Genomic DNA, 14,782 nt, shown 5'->3' on the forward strand with positions numbered 1-14,782 from the left:
CACAAGCTACTTACAGGCGCCACAACAAAGGTAAACAGAACCTGTTGTCAATGACTAAACTCTGTATAGTTAGATTAGTAACATTAGGTGAATAGCTTGTACTGCGTCCGTCAGGCTGCGGAGACGTGTAATCTCGGACTGGTTTAAATTCATACAGCCGGTTACAAACGGCCTAGAATAAGCTAACAGATTGAAATTAAATAACGAGCTCACGAAGTATAAGGGCTAGGAGTGTGTTTTATATGGGTTTGTAGATAGACTGTATCCAATCCTGATTAGATCTAAATGTTTGTACCAACGTGGGAGACGTATTACCTGTGGTTAAGTGTTATTTATTTGGTGATAAGCTTCGAGTTCAGCCGGGCCACCATAAGGTATATTTATTACCGACCAAAGACTTCCAAACTCTAGATCGGTGGGGGGAGGAAAGGTCAGGTTTTTAACGTTAATCTAGCTTAATTGCATATTAGACCGAAGGCTAGGCCTTTGTTTGACCTGGAGTTAGAATGGGATTCATTCCTCTCGGCCCAGTTCATGAGAAAATCAAATGTGCAATTTCGCATAGTGTAAAACGCAGCCGTAGAGGTAATTATACACTCGGGCAGTTTTAACCCAATTGCTGTGAGTGCCTCGCTAACCCGCCGTGGAAGCAGATTTACCGCAATCTCAATATTCCTATAGAGATCCATGAAGGCGTTTGACCAATAATCAGGGTCAAATTGCTTATACTTTGCTTCTTCCGCGAGTCTTGAGTGAAACTACGAGTGTACGGTTTAAAGAGACGGCGCGTCTTCATGACGTCGGTTTCTTTTGTTATCAACCCTCACCAGTAGTCACTGCCTTTGGTGAAAACCGGCGCCATCTTGCGCTATGTAGGGGGCCAAAGGCTAGAGCCCACACTCTCTCCTTCTCTTTTTCTCTCTTTCTCTCTCTCCTCCCCCCCCCCCCCTCTCTCTCCCCCCCCCCCCCCCCCCCCTCTCCCCATCCCCTTGTTTACCTGGGCGCTCCTGGCTGTTTGATAAGGCAATGGTAGCCTGCACAAAGGGACCCCCGGTGTGCTCTGTCTGTCTGTCTGTCTGTCTGTCTGTCTGTCTGTCTGTCTGTCTGTCTGTCTGTCTGTCTGTCTGTCTGTCTGTCTGTCTGTCTGTCTGTCTGTCTGTCTGTCTGTCTGTCTGTCTGTCTGTCTGTCTGTCTGTCTGTCTGTCTGTCTCTAGAAATATGTTCTCTCTCCATAAAAATATTCCCTTAAAAATCCATCTGTTTCAAATGATAACAATGTTTTGGCAGTTACTTATTCAGCAAATGGGTATAATTGTCACATTTCACTAGTCAATAGCTGGAAGTATTATATTGTATATTTCATTCCAATATTTCAGGTATTTAGTTAGATTTTGATTTAAATATCAATATCTAGTTCATAACTACAGTTTCCGCACGCTCATTAAGTGCCCTCATCCTCATCCTCTACGAATCGATAAATCCATAGCAATAAGTTGAAAACCATCAGTAAAGCAATAGTTTCTGACGCATAATATTTTGGCTATAATTTTGTAACTAATAGAATTCAACATCTATAGGAGAACAATATTTATGTATACATGTGATAAATCTGTAAATCCACTTTGTTTGTACAGACATATTGCTTTTGGGCAACCAGGAAGGTTGTTCCACAGTTTCAATATGGAATATTGAAAAGTAATTAACGTTGTACAATCTTGTAACTCCCAATTCCTCGCTCTTTCTCTCTGTCTGCCTGCCTGTCTAAAGATAGGCCCTCCCTCACCCCTTAAATTCCTTCCCCATCCTTTAGTCCCTATCTCCCACCCCCCCTCATAAAGACCCCCCCTCATAAAGACCCCCCCCCCCCCTCTTCCCCAGAGAATAGAATGAACCCCCACCCTTCCCACATCACCTCTCTCTATCTCTCTCTCTCTGTCGCTATTTTTAACAATGATAACTTCTATTTGTAGTTCCCCTTATCATCCAAGGATCTCATAGGGCTATCTGTGTACATATAAATGTACACAAAGCGCAGAAACAGAGTGCATTAAGAACACAAATTGTGGTTAAGTGGTAGCCTTATGCCATAAGGTACCACAGTTTTCAGCCGGACAGATAGAACTCAGAGAAGTTTCTGTAGTCGGCTGATACGTATGTAGTATGCACCGCAGCCATATTTGTAGTTCTTGGTAGTGCCCCCTACTCGTTAACACGAGTTTATTCCCAATTACATCTCAACATCTCCAAATGTACCACAAGTATATAACTATTATAAGTCCCAACTAGACGACCCCCAGCTTTCCAAGTAGCCGATCTCTTGCATTTGTACTAAATTTGTTCTCTTTTCTCGTCAGGCCTTGGCAACCCGAGCAGTAATGGATGCCTGACATTCATCATTTTTAATCGTTAACATTACTACAAATATTCTCTTTTCTAATCAGGGAGTGGCAACACAACGATCAGTTGCCCACGATCATCATTTTACTTCTGTGCATAAAATATTAATTCTCTTTTCTCTTTAGGAGGTGGCAACACAAGCATTATAGTTGCCAAACACTCATCTTTTTACTTCTCTGCATTGATCTTAATTCTTTCTCTCTCCAGGAAATGGCAGTATAAGAACGAATGCCAAACACTGACAGTAATTATTTTTTCAGGTTGCTGAGCCCTTCTGTCTGTCTATTCAACATGCGTTTTGTGTAGCAAGACAGGTAGAGAACCAGGCTGGTTCAAATAGACACGGGGTTCAACTGTTAGAATAATATGTCGAATCAATAAATGGTGCACATGGTTTTAAACGGTGCCCAAGGAGGGAGTTAGCTCAATTGCGGTAGACACAATTACAATACGTTTTTTGCGAATATTAAATCTACATGGGTTAAATTCTGCTATAATCAGCTACTACATACGAATGAACACTGCGTGAAATGTTCAAGGTCAACTATTGCCTCCATTGGAGCGATTGCAATAGATATAATATCGTACCACAATATGCATGCATTATCTTGTATTCAACAACTAGGAAAGCCGGATTCCAGAACCGAAAGAAGTCCTACAAAAGGGCACCAACCCAGGGGTCTTGCATCAACCAGATCCCTGTACGGCAGTTACACAGTGATCTTAAAATAGAAATAATTATCTAGACTCCACATCATGAACGGTTAGCCTTTAAAGTTGTCCATAGCGTGCATACCGCTCGTCCACAGAAGTCCGGGGTTATCCAGGCCTGGGGATTCTTATTAGAAGAGTTCTGGGATAACCTCCAATAGAGGAGTCCCCCCCAATAGAGGATCCTGAGGACAAGCGGTAGAAATGCATAGTTCAACAGACCTGACGAGGTCCAAAATACCAAAATAAGAAAGAATAAAATATGTATTTCATTGCAAACTATGAAAATAATAAAAGTCTTCACGTAATCTATGGTTAATAATTGGCAACATTTACAATTAAATTACATAAGTAATAAAAAGTAATCCATAATTCTTCAGAATTTCGATTGACAATATTCGTGTTACGTTTTTTCTTTACACGCCAAGACATTGGATACTCGATTATTACAATATATCACAACCAGTTTAATGGTCAACCAAAACGCACAGCCGTACGTAACCCCGACTGTCCCCAACTGACAACGTTACGGTAACAACAGAAGTATGATGCCTAATATTGAAATGGAGATTTTTAATATTAAGATATTTTGATAATGTTAAATTTAAGTTTTGTATGTTTGTATTTTCCCATGTGGTCTTGTCACCCTGTTATTCTGCAGGGTCGTTCAAAATCCTTTGAGAATATGCAACATTTGGTGACCCGAGACGTTTGGAAGGAAGTCCCGAGAAATCCCGGCGGGCGCGACGCTAAAACAACTTCAACAGGCACGCACGTCTGAGGTAAGTATAACTCATTGTTTTAAAGATTAAATCTGAAATAGGATTGGTTATAAGAACATTTAGGTGTAAGTTTGTTTTAGCCACCGTCCAGTCGTTCTGCTCCAGAGGCCTAGACCTCGACTTAACAAGACATTTTACATTCAAGTCTGTTGGTAGGCTATTTTGTTATTAAAGACGATGAATTATTAAGGTAAAAGACCCCTGACCCCCTACACACGTGAAGTCCCCACCGCCCCCCCTCCAGGCCCCCTACACACGAGTACCCCCTCCCTCTCCCCATCCCTTTGTTTACCTGGGCGCTCCTGGCTGTTTGATAAGGCAATGGTAGCCTGCACAAAGGGACCCCCGGTGTGTTATGTCTGTCTCTGTCTCTGTCTACGTCTGTCTCTGTCTCTGTGTCATAAGGTAATTGGTGATAAGCTTCGAAGTTCAGCCGGGCCACCATAAGGTATATTTATTACCGACCATAAACTTCCAAACTCTTTACGGTGGGGGGAGGAAAGGTCAGGTTTTTAACGTTAATCTAGCTTAGTTGCATATTAAAACGAAGGCTTGGCCAAGGAGTTCAAATTGGATTGATTCCTCCCGGTTCAGTTAAGTCTAATGTGCAATTTTGATTAGTATAGAACGCAGCCGTAGAGTGTAACCACGTGGTGTTAAAGAGACGGCGCGTCTTCGTGACGTGGGTTTCCTTTGTCCAGACGTCCGCCATCTTGGGTCTTGCAGAGACCAAGAGCAGCGGGGAGCCCAACTACGGTGTTACATTCTCTCTCCCTCTTCCTCTCTCCCTCTTCCTCTCTCTCGCTCCTGAAACCCCCCCCCACTCCCTTTGTCCCAGTCTTCACAGGTCCAGTAGTCAGACCCCCCCCCCATCCCCCTGTCCACAGGTCCGGTCGTCAGATCCCCCCCCTCCCCACCCTTTGTCCCTGCAAACGTTCTCTTCCCCTACCCTTCCTTATTCATATTGCTTAGAGAAGGTAACTCGCCTCTCTATTGTTAGTTAAATTGCCCCTTGCCCCCTCAAACCCTCACACCTAGCCATGTGTTGGAACCAGGATGTAAATTTAGCCTTTGCAACCTGTGTTTGTGTTTATTGATCTTAATATTCTCTCTCTCTCTCTTCAGGAAATAGCAGTATATGCAGTAACAAATGCCTAACACTCAGACATTATGTTTTTCAGGTTGCTAAGCCCTTCTGTCTATTCAACATGCGTTTTGTGTATCAAAACAAGAGTGCAATAGACACGGGTTGTGTCATGCACATTGATTAGGGAACCAGGATGGTTCAAATAGACACGGGGTTCAGCTGCTAAAATAATATGTTTAATTAATAAATGATGCACATGATTTTAACCGGTGCACAAGGCGGGAGTTAGCTCAACTGCTGTAGTTCAATTACAATAACATTTGTTTCAACCGATAACTTCTGAATTTTTCTTTTAGGTTCAGTTTTTGTTTAGTTTGTAGAATATCACCATATATTTAATACTCAGATGTGCATAATTGTTGTAAGTTTGAATGACTCTTTATTCTAACTAGTTTAGACGGTTTTGATTGACCTAGCTGAAGGTTCACCAGGTGTCAAGACGTAGGATTGTGGCACTTCCTGGGAGCCTCCGGGCCACACGTTAATCGACTAATCGTTCCTGCAGTGTTCTGAGGTGGTAACGGTGGGGCTCATGGGGAGGCCCCGGGAGAGTTGTCATTCGCGGGCTCACACGGGGAGAAATCGGGTAGGTCGGTAAGTCAGAAGGTTTAATTAATGTATCGATTTGATGTTGACCAACAAAAAACTAGATAATTATAATAATAAATACTGTTCATGTAATGGTATAGTTAGGTCTGGGACCTGCGTAGCTAAAAAAACTGTTTTGGAAATAGTAATGAACGTGTCCGGGACATGTATAGCTATAAAATAAGTCACTTTGCTAAGACATATTCACGTTTGATGTGGTATGCAGAAAGTGGCGATTTAATAAGGCGTATTCACGTTTGATGTGGTATGCGATGTACATAGGAGTGAATCAAAGTGTGGACAACATCAAATGCGAGCAATAGGTAGAATAAATGAAGATTAGGTCATCCAATATACACAGTTAGTGTAGGACAATCGGATAGTATGATGAAGGTAACTGTTATTATGAGATACGGTTAACACAGAAGTGATATTGAACATGCAAATTTTAACATTGTTATTTCCCTTTTACATCTTTTTGGTTACAGCAACTTGGTTGCACTACGGCGTGGTTAGCTTTGGTTGTCATTCAATGCGCATGGCTGAAGCAATGCGCAAGGAGGGATGTAGTGTGAAATTAAACCAAAGTAGATACTGTAAAACAATTAAAATTAGAATTCATGGAAATATGTTTTTGAACAACTAACTGCTGTACATGAGTTTGTATTTCTGCAATAGAAACAAAAGTTCCAGAACCAGATGCAGACACACCCGGAGCCTACAAACTACCACCGCCGAGCAAGGACCTATTTGGAGGCTCCCACGATGTAGGAGTAACCTCTCTGAGTTGAGCCCTTGACAAGGAGGGACGAGTCTTGGGTTCATGAATTACAGGCCCGACGGCGACAAAAAGACAAAACAATGGCTACGATAATAACATCGCCCAAAACCACCCACATGAACCTGCGCACCAATACACGAAGATCACCTGAACCCCCAAATCCATGCTAGCCTATCAATCATTTTGAAATTTTAAAATTGTATTATGACTACCAATTTCTACTTTACTTTTGCACATGATGAAAATTGTATGATATTGTAGCACATGACCAAAAGTATTAGCTCAGGATTTCTATGAATAGTTTTGTTTGTGTGCTGTTTGGCCATGTGATTGTATGATAACAAGATTTATGTTCATTGTTGTATTGTTAAATAATGACCTGTATTCCCAATGAGACCCACAAGGTGAATGACGTCTCAGTATTATGAGCGCATTGTGGTTTTTTCCTCTATTCAAGAGTTTTCCACACGGTTGATGGTGTTGATGATTGATCCTAATTTGACTATGTTTTCGGTGTGGTAAATGGTGTTTATGATTTAAAATATTATTGTATGGTCATCTAAGATGACCAAGGAGGGATTGTTACGTATTTTAAGAATCTAAGCTACCCACACATAGACCGAAATGAAGCAGGACCAAACATATAAGCCGTAATTACTATACATAGCCACAAGGGGAACAGGACCTTACTGAAGGCTGCAATAACAGCTCCATCCACAGAGGGCAGCACCAGACAGGTAAGCACCCCGGCTCCTCCCACTACTTCCGGGCTTGTGGATCCATACCATAACAGACGGTTGGAGCCAGAGCAAGCCAGAACTCTCTCGGCAGCGATTAGACACAGGGTTAGGTCTATTTTTCAGCTAGGAGAATACTCTCGCACGTGCTAAGGCACATCTTCAATCTCTCTTTACTACAGAGCATCAGTTTACCATACCGAAAATACTTTATACAAATAAAGTCTCTTTAAAGCTATTCCTTTGGATTCGACCCCTCTTTCCTTGAAGAACTCTGCAGTAACTACAGACGGAATTGCAGACGGAACTATTCAAAATGAACCCTTTGGATACACTTGACGACCGCCAACTTCGAGGGTTTTTCAGGCGCAGTAAAACAGAAATGTCTTGCATGGATAAGCCAAAATTATTCTTAAAGCAACTGCGGGACCACAAGCTCATTCTTGAGGAGAAATTTCAGGTGAGAATAAGGCCCAATCCCATTTCTAGCCCTTACCCCTCCCCCTTACCCCTTCCCCTTACCCTTGCCCCTCAATACAGTGGGGTAAAACGTTCCCCTAAGAAATGGGACGCCCCTCCATTACGTGGCTTCATCGTCGCTGACTGCGGACAGCTGACTGCTATGTCAACAGAGGCCACGAGTAGGCATGTTTCAGATCAAGCATACGTTGCGTTGCCTCACATAACATAATGAATTAGTGGAAAAAACCGTCAGAAATGCTGGCGTTAACTTCCCTATGTGATGTGACGCGTCACATGGCTTTAAAAACTCGCAGGATCTCCATTGTAACTCCGTCCGTCTGCTTTTCTGTGCATATGCTCTTTCAAATAAATGCAGACATAAGACACTCCCCTCAACATATCAAAACATTGCCATAGGATAGGATAGGATAGGATTTTATTTGTTGTCATTGCACATGTTACAGAGCAACGAAATTATCAGTTACATTCCGTCCAAGAAACATAAAGGACAAGGGTAATGAAAAACAGTTCTTTTTATTTGACTGCCAGGTATCCAACGCCGGGTTACATGCTTTTAGGTGATGGTGGGTACCCCTGCCTCCAGACGCCCGTATGTCTGTTGACTCCCTATAGAGCCGGTGATTGGGCGGGTGCATCAGCGCTCACTGTGACGCTAGACACACAGGTGCAACGCCAAACCACTCCCCAGGGAAACAAAAGGCATGCCATAGGGAACAACAAAACCAACTTACTTAGGAACCAATATTTGGTGGAGTTCACAATAAAAAAAGGTATGAACAATGATAAAAAATAAAACAAAATCAAATTAAATTTACACACACACACACACACACACACACACACACACACACACACACACACACACCAAAATACTAAATTACAACAAAAACAATGGTCTCGTTTGGTTGATACATTCATTAGGCAATTGGTATAATGACACAGACATTCAGGGCTATTGAGCTCAACACAGAAATACCAAAGTAGAAAACAGACGCAAGAATGAAAAGATTGAACAACGTAAGACTCACTCCCACTGTTTTCTGGCGATCATTTTCGATTTTAGGGAACTCATTGTCCCTGGTCCCCCTGAAATTAATGAGCCGTCTGGTCTCCTGTGGTGACCCTGAGGTAAAGGTGGAAAGGAAATCTTCAGTTTGACAGGCGAGCGACGTAGCCTAGGTGGCAGCTTTACCGATATCAAAGCAGTGCGCCGGTATAATCAACCAAGGAATAGTAATAGTAAGCATATCCACTGCACACAAATGTTACTTTTAACCTTAACATGTCATGTCAAGGGTTATCGGATATCTATCTCAACAAATAGCGATAGCGGAACACATTAGCATCGGCTTCTAGTGATTCAAAACAAACTTGACTAGTGAATCAAAACAAACTTGACTAGTGATTCAAAACTAACTTCACAATTAAAAACCGCTAGAAAAAATTATTATTACACCAGTCTGCCGTAATTAAAGTGCTGAAAATACTTACATTTGTGCGTGTCCTTCGCTTGAGCCATCGCTGCTGTTTGTTTATTTGGCGATTTCGGTTGGCCACTAGAGAGCGCTAAAATCTTGTATGTATAGTTCAACGGTTATTTACCGTTATGTCATGTTTTATATCGAGCTCAGAGATCGCATTGTCCGTGTATGACTTCGAGCCGAATATACAGTCAACTTTACAGCATGAGTCCGAATGATAACAACTAGTAAAATGCATTTTCGGCCGGATTTTCCTCGAAGCCCTCCCTTTAAAGTGTGGTCCTTGAATAGCTTCGTTTCAAGGGCTACGTAGCCTTTTGTCTTCGCCCTACCCCTTAACCCAAATGAGAATTGGGACACCCTTACCCCTTCAAACCAAGGGGGGAGGGGTAAGGGGGAGGGGTAAGGGGTAGAAATGGGACGCAGCCTAAAGATTCTATGAGTATAGGCGCAGCCTTTTAAAGGGACTCTTACCTTTGTTGCATTTTTACACTTTTTTTGGATAAGGTTAAATTGGTATTAATAAGGTAATAACACTCTAATATGCAAGACAGACCCACCAGGAGTAAAAACAAACATTTATTTTACTCTCATAATATTTAGTGAAAACTTCAACCAATAAAATTCTTCGGACCGAATGACCTTATTGGCCGACAGACCTGTCTGTTTGCTGCATGGATATATAAGGTTTTCCGTCTGCTTCTTGTGGCGCATTCGGGCCCGCGTCATCAAGGCGCGTCCTCAACTAGAGGGTTTGTTTTGATTCCACGGCAGACAGTAGCGAGTAGCGACCGCAGCGACTGACGATGGCAGACCAAAGTGGTCCACGGCGTACTGAAACTGCACCATTCAGTCCGATTAGGGGACTCATCTCGGACTCAGACTCACAGAGTTACCCTCCTCTGGAGCCTCAGGAAGACCTCCAGACTGTTGGCCACCAACTGCACCATTCAGTCCGACAAAGGCACCCGATTCGGCCTCAGAAGCCAAGTGGTCCCGCTCCCCTGGATGATTCTCAGGACCTCCAGACCGTTGGCAACCAACCGCACCACTCAGTCCGATTAGGGGACCCATTTCGGACTCAGACGCGACGTTGTCCCGCTACTCTGGAGCTACTGGAAGACCTCCAGACCGTTGGCACCCAACCGCACCACTCAGTCCGATTACGGGACCCATTTCGGACTCAGACGCGACGTTGTCCCGCTACTCTGGAGCTACAGGAAGACCTCCAGAACGTTGGCACCCAACCGCACCACTCAGTCCGATTACGGGACCCATTTCGGACTCAGACGCGTCTTCGTCGGACTTCTTGTTTACTAGACCCCTGGTAGATATTATGACCCCTGGGAGTCTAAACATAACCCATGGGAGTCTAGAACTTTTGTACTGTAGCGACCCTGGGACAGTTAAATAGTTTGTGTGTTATGTGTTACATTATATTTCGTTGTCCGCTATGCCAGTTGTTCTATGTGTATGTATTGTAATGTTCTTCTTGTCAATCAGCGTGGGGGCGAATCATTAGGTCAGCTGGGGGAGGGCCTTGGAAGAACAGGAGGGTGGGGGCCTGCACGCGAGTGAGACCGTGTTGGGGGTTGCCGGGGTAACCGGGGTTTGTTTTGTGTCGGTTTTCTGCCGTTGGTTACAATGTTGCGGGTTTCAGTGACCTGGTTTTGGTTCATTAAAACTACCTTCAACTACTTATGACTCGACATCATTATGTCACCGGCGAGGTCGTTACAGTACTCTAAAAAATAACGCTTAGGGGGTGGGGCATTGGAGGAAGGCGGGATGATTTGGCGACCTCCTCCAAGAATACACTCCCTCCCGCTCCCTCCGCTCAACCTCTGCTGGACTACTATGTATCCCCACATCACGACTCACTTCAATGGGTGCCCGGTCATTCAGCTGTTCAGCACCCAGGCTCTGGAACTCCCTCCCCCCACACATAAAACAGTCAGACACCATTACAACCTTCAAGTCACAACTCAAAACTCAAAACTCTCTTTTTTTCCTTTGTTTTGTTTTGTCTTGTTTTTGTTTTATTTATTTCTTATTGCTTATGTTTATTTATTTATTTATTTATTTATTTATTTTTTCCACAATGTCTTGTTTTTTAAAAACTGTATGATGACTATATGCTATGTAAGGTGACCTTGGGTGTCTTGAAAGGCGCCTCTAAATTAAATGTATTATTATTATTATTATTTGAATGTGCTGTAATTCTCAAATGCAACAAAGGTCAGAGTCCCTTTAAGGCCGTACAAAAAAATGAAATCCCCGCCCTGCAACAGCGTGGACCTCAATTACGTCCGCGGACCTCAACGACGTCTGCAGCTTGCATATATAGGCGAGCGCAGGCGGACGTTCTGCTCCCAATAAAAAGCTTTTCTTCAGCTATTTAAAGGACAACGAGGCCGACACTTAAAAGGCTGCGCCTATACTCATAGAATCTAGAGTTACAATACGTAACTATTCGTTTGGTTCACGTGACGTCACTGTAGCTTTGCACCGCCATCTTGACGACCGATCCCACCCACTGACCCACTGATTTCAGTGGCAACTCAGCATCAACAACAACACCTACGACCAAAATCAAACAATGAAGATGCGCTCTTTTATTGGTAATAAAAGGTTCTGAAAGATTGCATATCCATGTAGCTTACTAATGAATAAAATGCATACAAAAAACGTTGACATATGACCCACTATGTTCTGCTCCATATTCATCCGGTTAATCTACGTCACGTTTTCTGGAACGCCGCCATTTGCACGACCGATCTTGCCAATACACCACTCATCTGAATGTTAGAGAGAGACAGAGAAGAGATATTATCGATTTTAGGCTCCGATCCTTATTTGTTATCCCCAGTTATTTTTTTGTCCATTAGTATGCTTGCCTCAAATCAATCTTCATGACATATATATTTATTTAGTCCACAACCCACCGCGGTGAAGTTAGTTTTAGGTTTGATATTCGACGGATATTCAGTCCAGTTCCAGCCGCGACTTCACGGAGATTTGCCCGGCAATAGCTGCAGGAGAACGGTTAGCACACCGCGCAGAGCCTCGCGGCGAATCGCTGGAAACTGATTCAGGGACCGTCAATAAATTACGTAAATATATCAATACAAAATACTTCAGTTTTTTCAATAGCTTCCATGCCATGTGACCCAGTGACTCCAAACCAGTATCCAATTGTAGAACTAAACCCTGAGAATAGGACACACCACTTTTTATGTTATTTTAGTGCTTCATCTCTATTTTATATGAATATTAATATGCAGGAATTATCATATTTCTTTCAATAGCTTCCATACCATGTGACCCAGTGACTCCAAACCAGTATCCAATTGTAGAACTAAACCCTGAGAATAGGACACACCACTTTTTATGTTATTTTAGTGCTTCATCTCTATTTTATATGAATATGAATATGCAGGAATTATCATATTTCTTTCAATAGCTTCCATGCCATGTGACCCAGTGACTCCAAACCAGTATCCAATTGTAGAACTAAACCCTGAGAATAGGAAACACCACTTTTTATGTTATTTTAGTGCTTCCTCTATTTTATATGAATATTAATATGCAGGAATTATCATATTTATTTCAATAGCTTCCATGCCATGTGACCCAGTAACTCCAAACCAGTATCCAATTGTAGAACTAAACTCTGAGAATAGGACACACCACTTTTTATGTTATTTTAGTGCTTCCTCTATTTTATTTTATATGAATATAACATCTCAAACGTCCACGAAAATCTGTTACCTCAATTTCATACCCATCGATGTTAATGAAAAACTTTTCTTCCTCCCATCTCCAGGAGATGATCCGTATAAAGAGAAAGGAAGTAATGCAGGACAACGTATATGAACTTCTGAACTGGATCGAGACAGAGCGACCCCGGAAAATCAGGTTGTTCTGGATCTGCGTCTTCAAGGAATTCATCATGACCCAGTGCCCCACTCTGAAGCGGCTACAAGACTCTCTTCGTAAGTCTCTTCGATGGTCAGAACCCTGCTGTGGATGGGGGGGGGGGGTGTGATTGTGCCCGGTCCGCGTACGCACCAATAGATGTCACACACGGCGGTCCATCGCGCTCCTCTTCCTCATTCAATACAGACGAGTGAAGGAAAGAGCTGCGTGTGTTTTTCTCTTTCTTCTCCCGTTACTATTCCCTTTTTTAAGGTAATTACCGTTTGCAAAACACTGTATATATTACGCCCCCTGGTAGTGACTCATTTGAAGGGCGCAACATAAGGCAACAGACGTAGGATGAGGGTGCAGTGGCACAAAACCGCGAAACCAGGTATCACACAATAATATTTATTTACAAAAGAAAACAAGCAACCCGGGGGTCAAGGAGGACTAACAGTGGCACCAAAGTAAACAAAAGGAAATAATAACCCAACCCCCCCCCCCCTTGACAGGTGCTAGGCACCCAAAAATACAGTGGGTGGTGCACACTCTAATCTAGGGTTTGTAACAACGGGTAAACCTACGTGATGCAAGATGTAGACCCCAGGGTATCCTCCTGTCCTCACTTGCTCCCCAAAAACGGTCGCCCCTGAACTGAACACAAAGGGGACTATATATCAGGTGAGGGGAAGCTTGATTGCTGATCAGGAACAGGTGGGGCGATTGATGAACTCAGGGGTAGATCTGCGAAAAGTGACAGGAGGGAGACAAAAACACCACAAAACAGAACCAAACAAGACATGCCTGCAAACATACAGCATACATAACCCCCAGACGTAACAACATGTTGAAAGTTTGAATGTTATGTGGGCACTTTATCAGAACTGCCTCTTATCATTAGTAATATTTTATGTTTACAGAAATATTTTATTTATATTTTATATATTTTACATTTTATGTTATGTTACAGGTTACACTGTTTACAATGGCAGGGCTTGCCATAATGCCTTTTTATGTTAATCGATTTAAATCGGAAATCAGTTTTTTTGTGAAAAAATCGCCCTACCGTGTGGACGGGGCCTGAAAGACATGTTAGATGCACTTTGGGAGATACACCCGCGGATGAGCAGTGGCACGTTTACATTAGGTGGATGTTGGAGGTTTACTTTCTCGTGGATGTTGATGGATATTGCACAGATACATCTTACTATGAAACTACTTCTTTGAGTGTAACTCCCTCTGCATCAGCAATCGGCGCAGCTTGGAAACAGATCTGTGATATCGTCTGAGTAATAGTTTGTACACTTAATGGTCGGAGTGCTAGCTTGTGGAGATTGACATGACAGGGGCTGGTTTCCTATTCAAAGGTAACCAGTGGAAATCTATGATTACCCCAGCTGCCTTGGCCCTATATAATTCATTACTGCAGCCAGGGGGAATGCAGTTTGATTCTCCTGTAGACCTGGTTGTTTGCTTTTCCGTAGCAATTTCAGCGAGCCTCAGAGTCACAAATAAAAAACACTCGCAAATAATATGGCCACTAGATTGCGCTGAAGAATATGTTTTCTGATTGACCTATTTCCTAAGAAACCTTCTCTTATTCATTGATTGAAAATACCATGTTTAGTTGCAAAATTTGGCCCAAATCTTGCCGTCAGAAGGCGGGGCTATATTGATCGCACTGAAGCGATGCGTGTCTGAACTCGCTTTCCGAGAGAAGAGAAGACGGTGCGCTGATCAATTGCAAATACTTC

General features: G+C 42.8%; 1 protein-coding gene across 1 annotated transcript in view; it reads left to right on the forward strand.

Annotated features, from left to right (window-relative positions):
* Nucleotides 1-7,214: 7,214 nt before the first annotated feature.
* LOC130373210 (nuclear body protein SP140-like) overlaps nucleotides 7,215-14,782 on the forward strand; it is a 49,073-nt gene continuing 41,505 nt past the window's right edge. The window contains exons 1-2 of the mRNA XM_056579559.1: nucleotides 7,215-7,603; nucleotides 12,934-13,102. Of these exons, the coding sequence (XP_056435534.1) occupies nucleotides 7,460-7,603; nucleotides 12,934-13,102 (313 nt within the window). The 5' untranslated portion in view covers nucleotides 7,215-7,459. The remainder of the gene's footprint in view (nucleotides 7,604-12,933; nucleotides 13,103-14,782) is intronic.

The sequence above is a fragment of the Gadus chalcogrammus genome, chromosome 2 (assembly GCF_026213295.1).
Source record: "Gadus chalcogrammus isolate NIFS_2021 chromosome 2, NIFS_Gcha_1.0, whole genome shotgun sequence".
NCBI classification, from domain to species: domain Eukaryota; kingdom Metazoa; phylum Chordata; class Actinopteri; order Gadiformes; family Gadidae; genus Gadus; species Gadus chalcogrammus.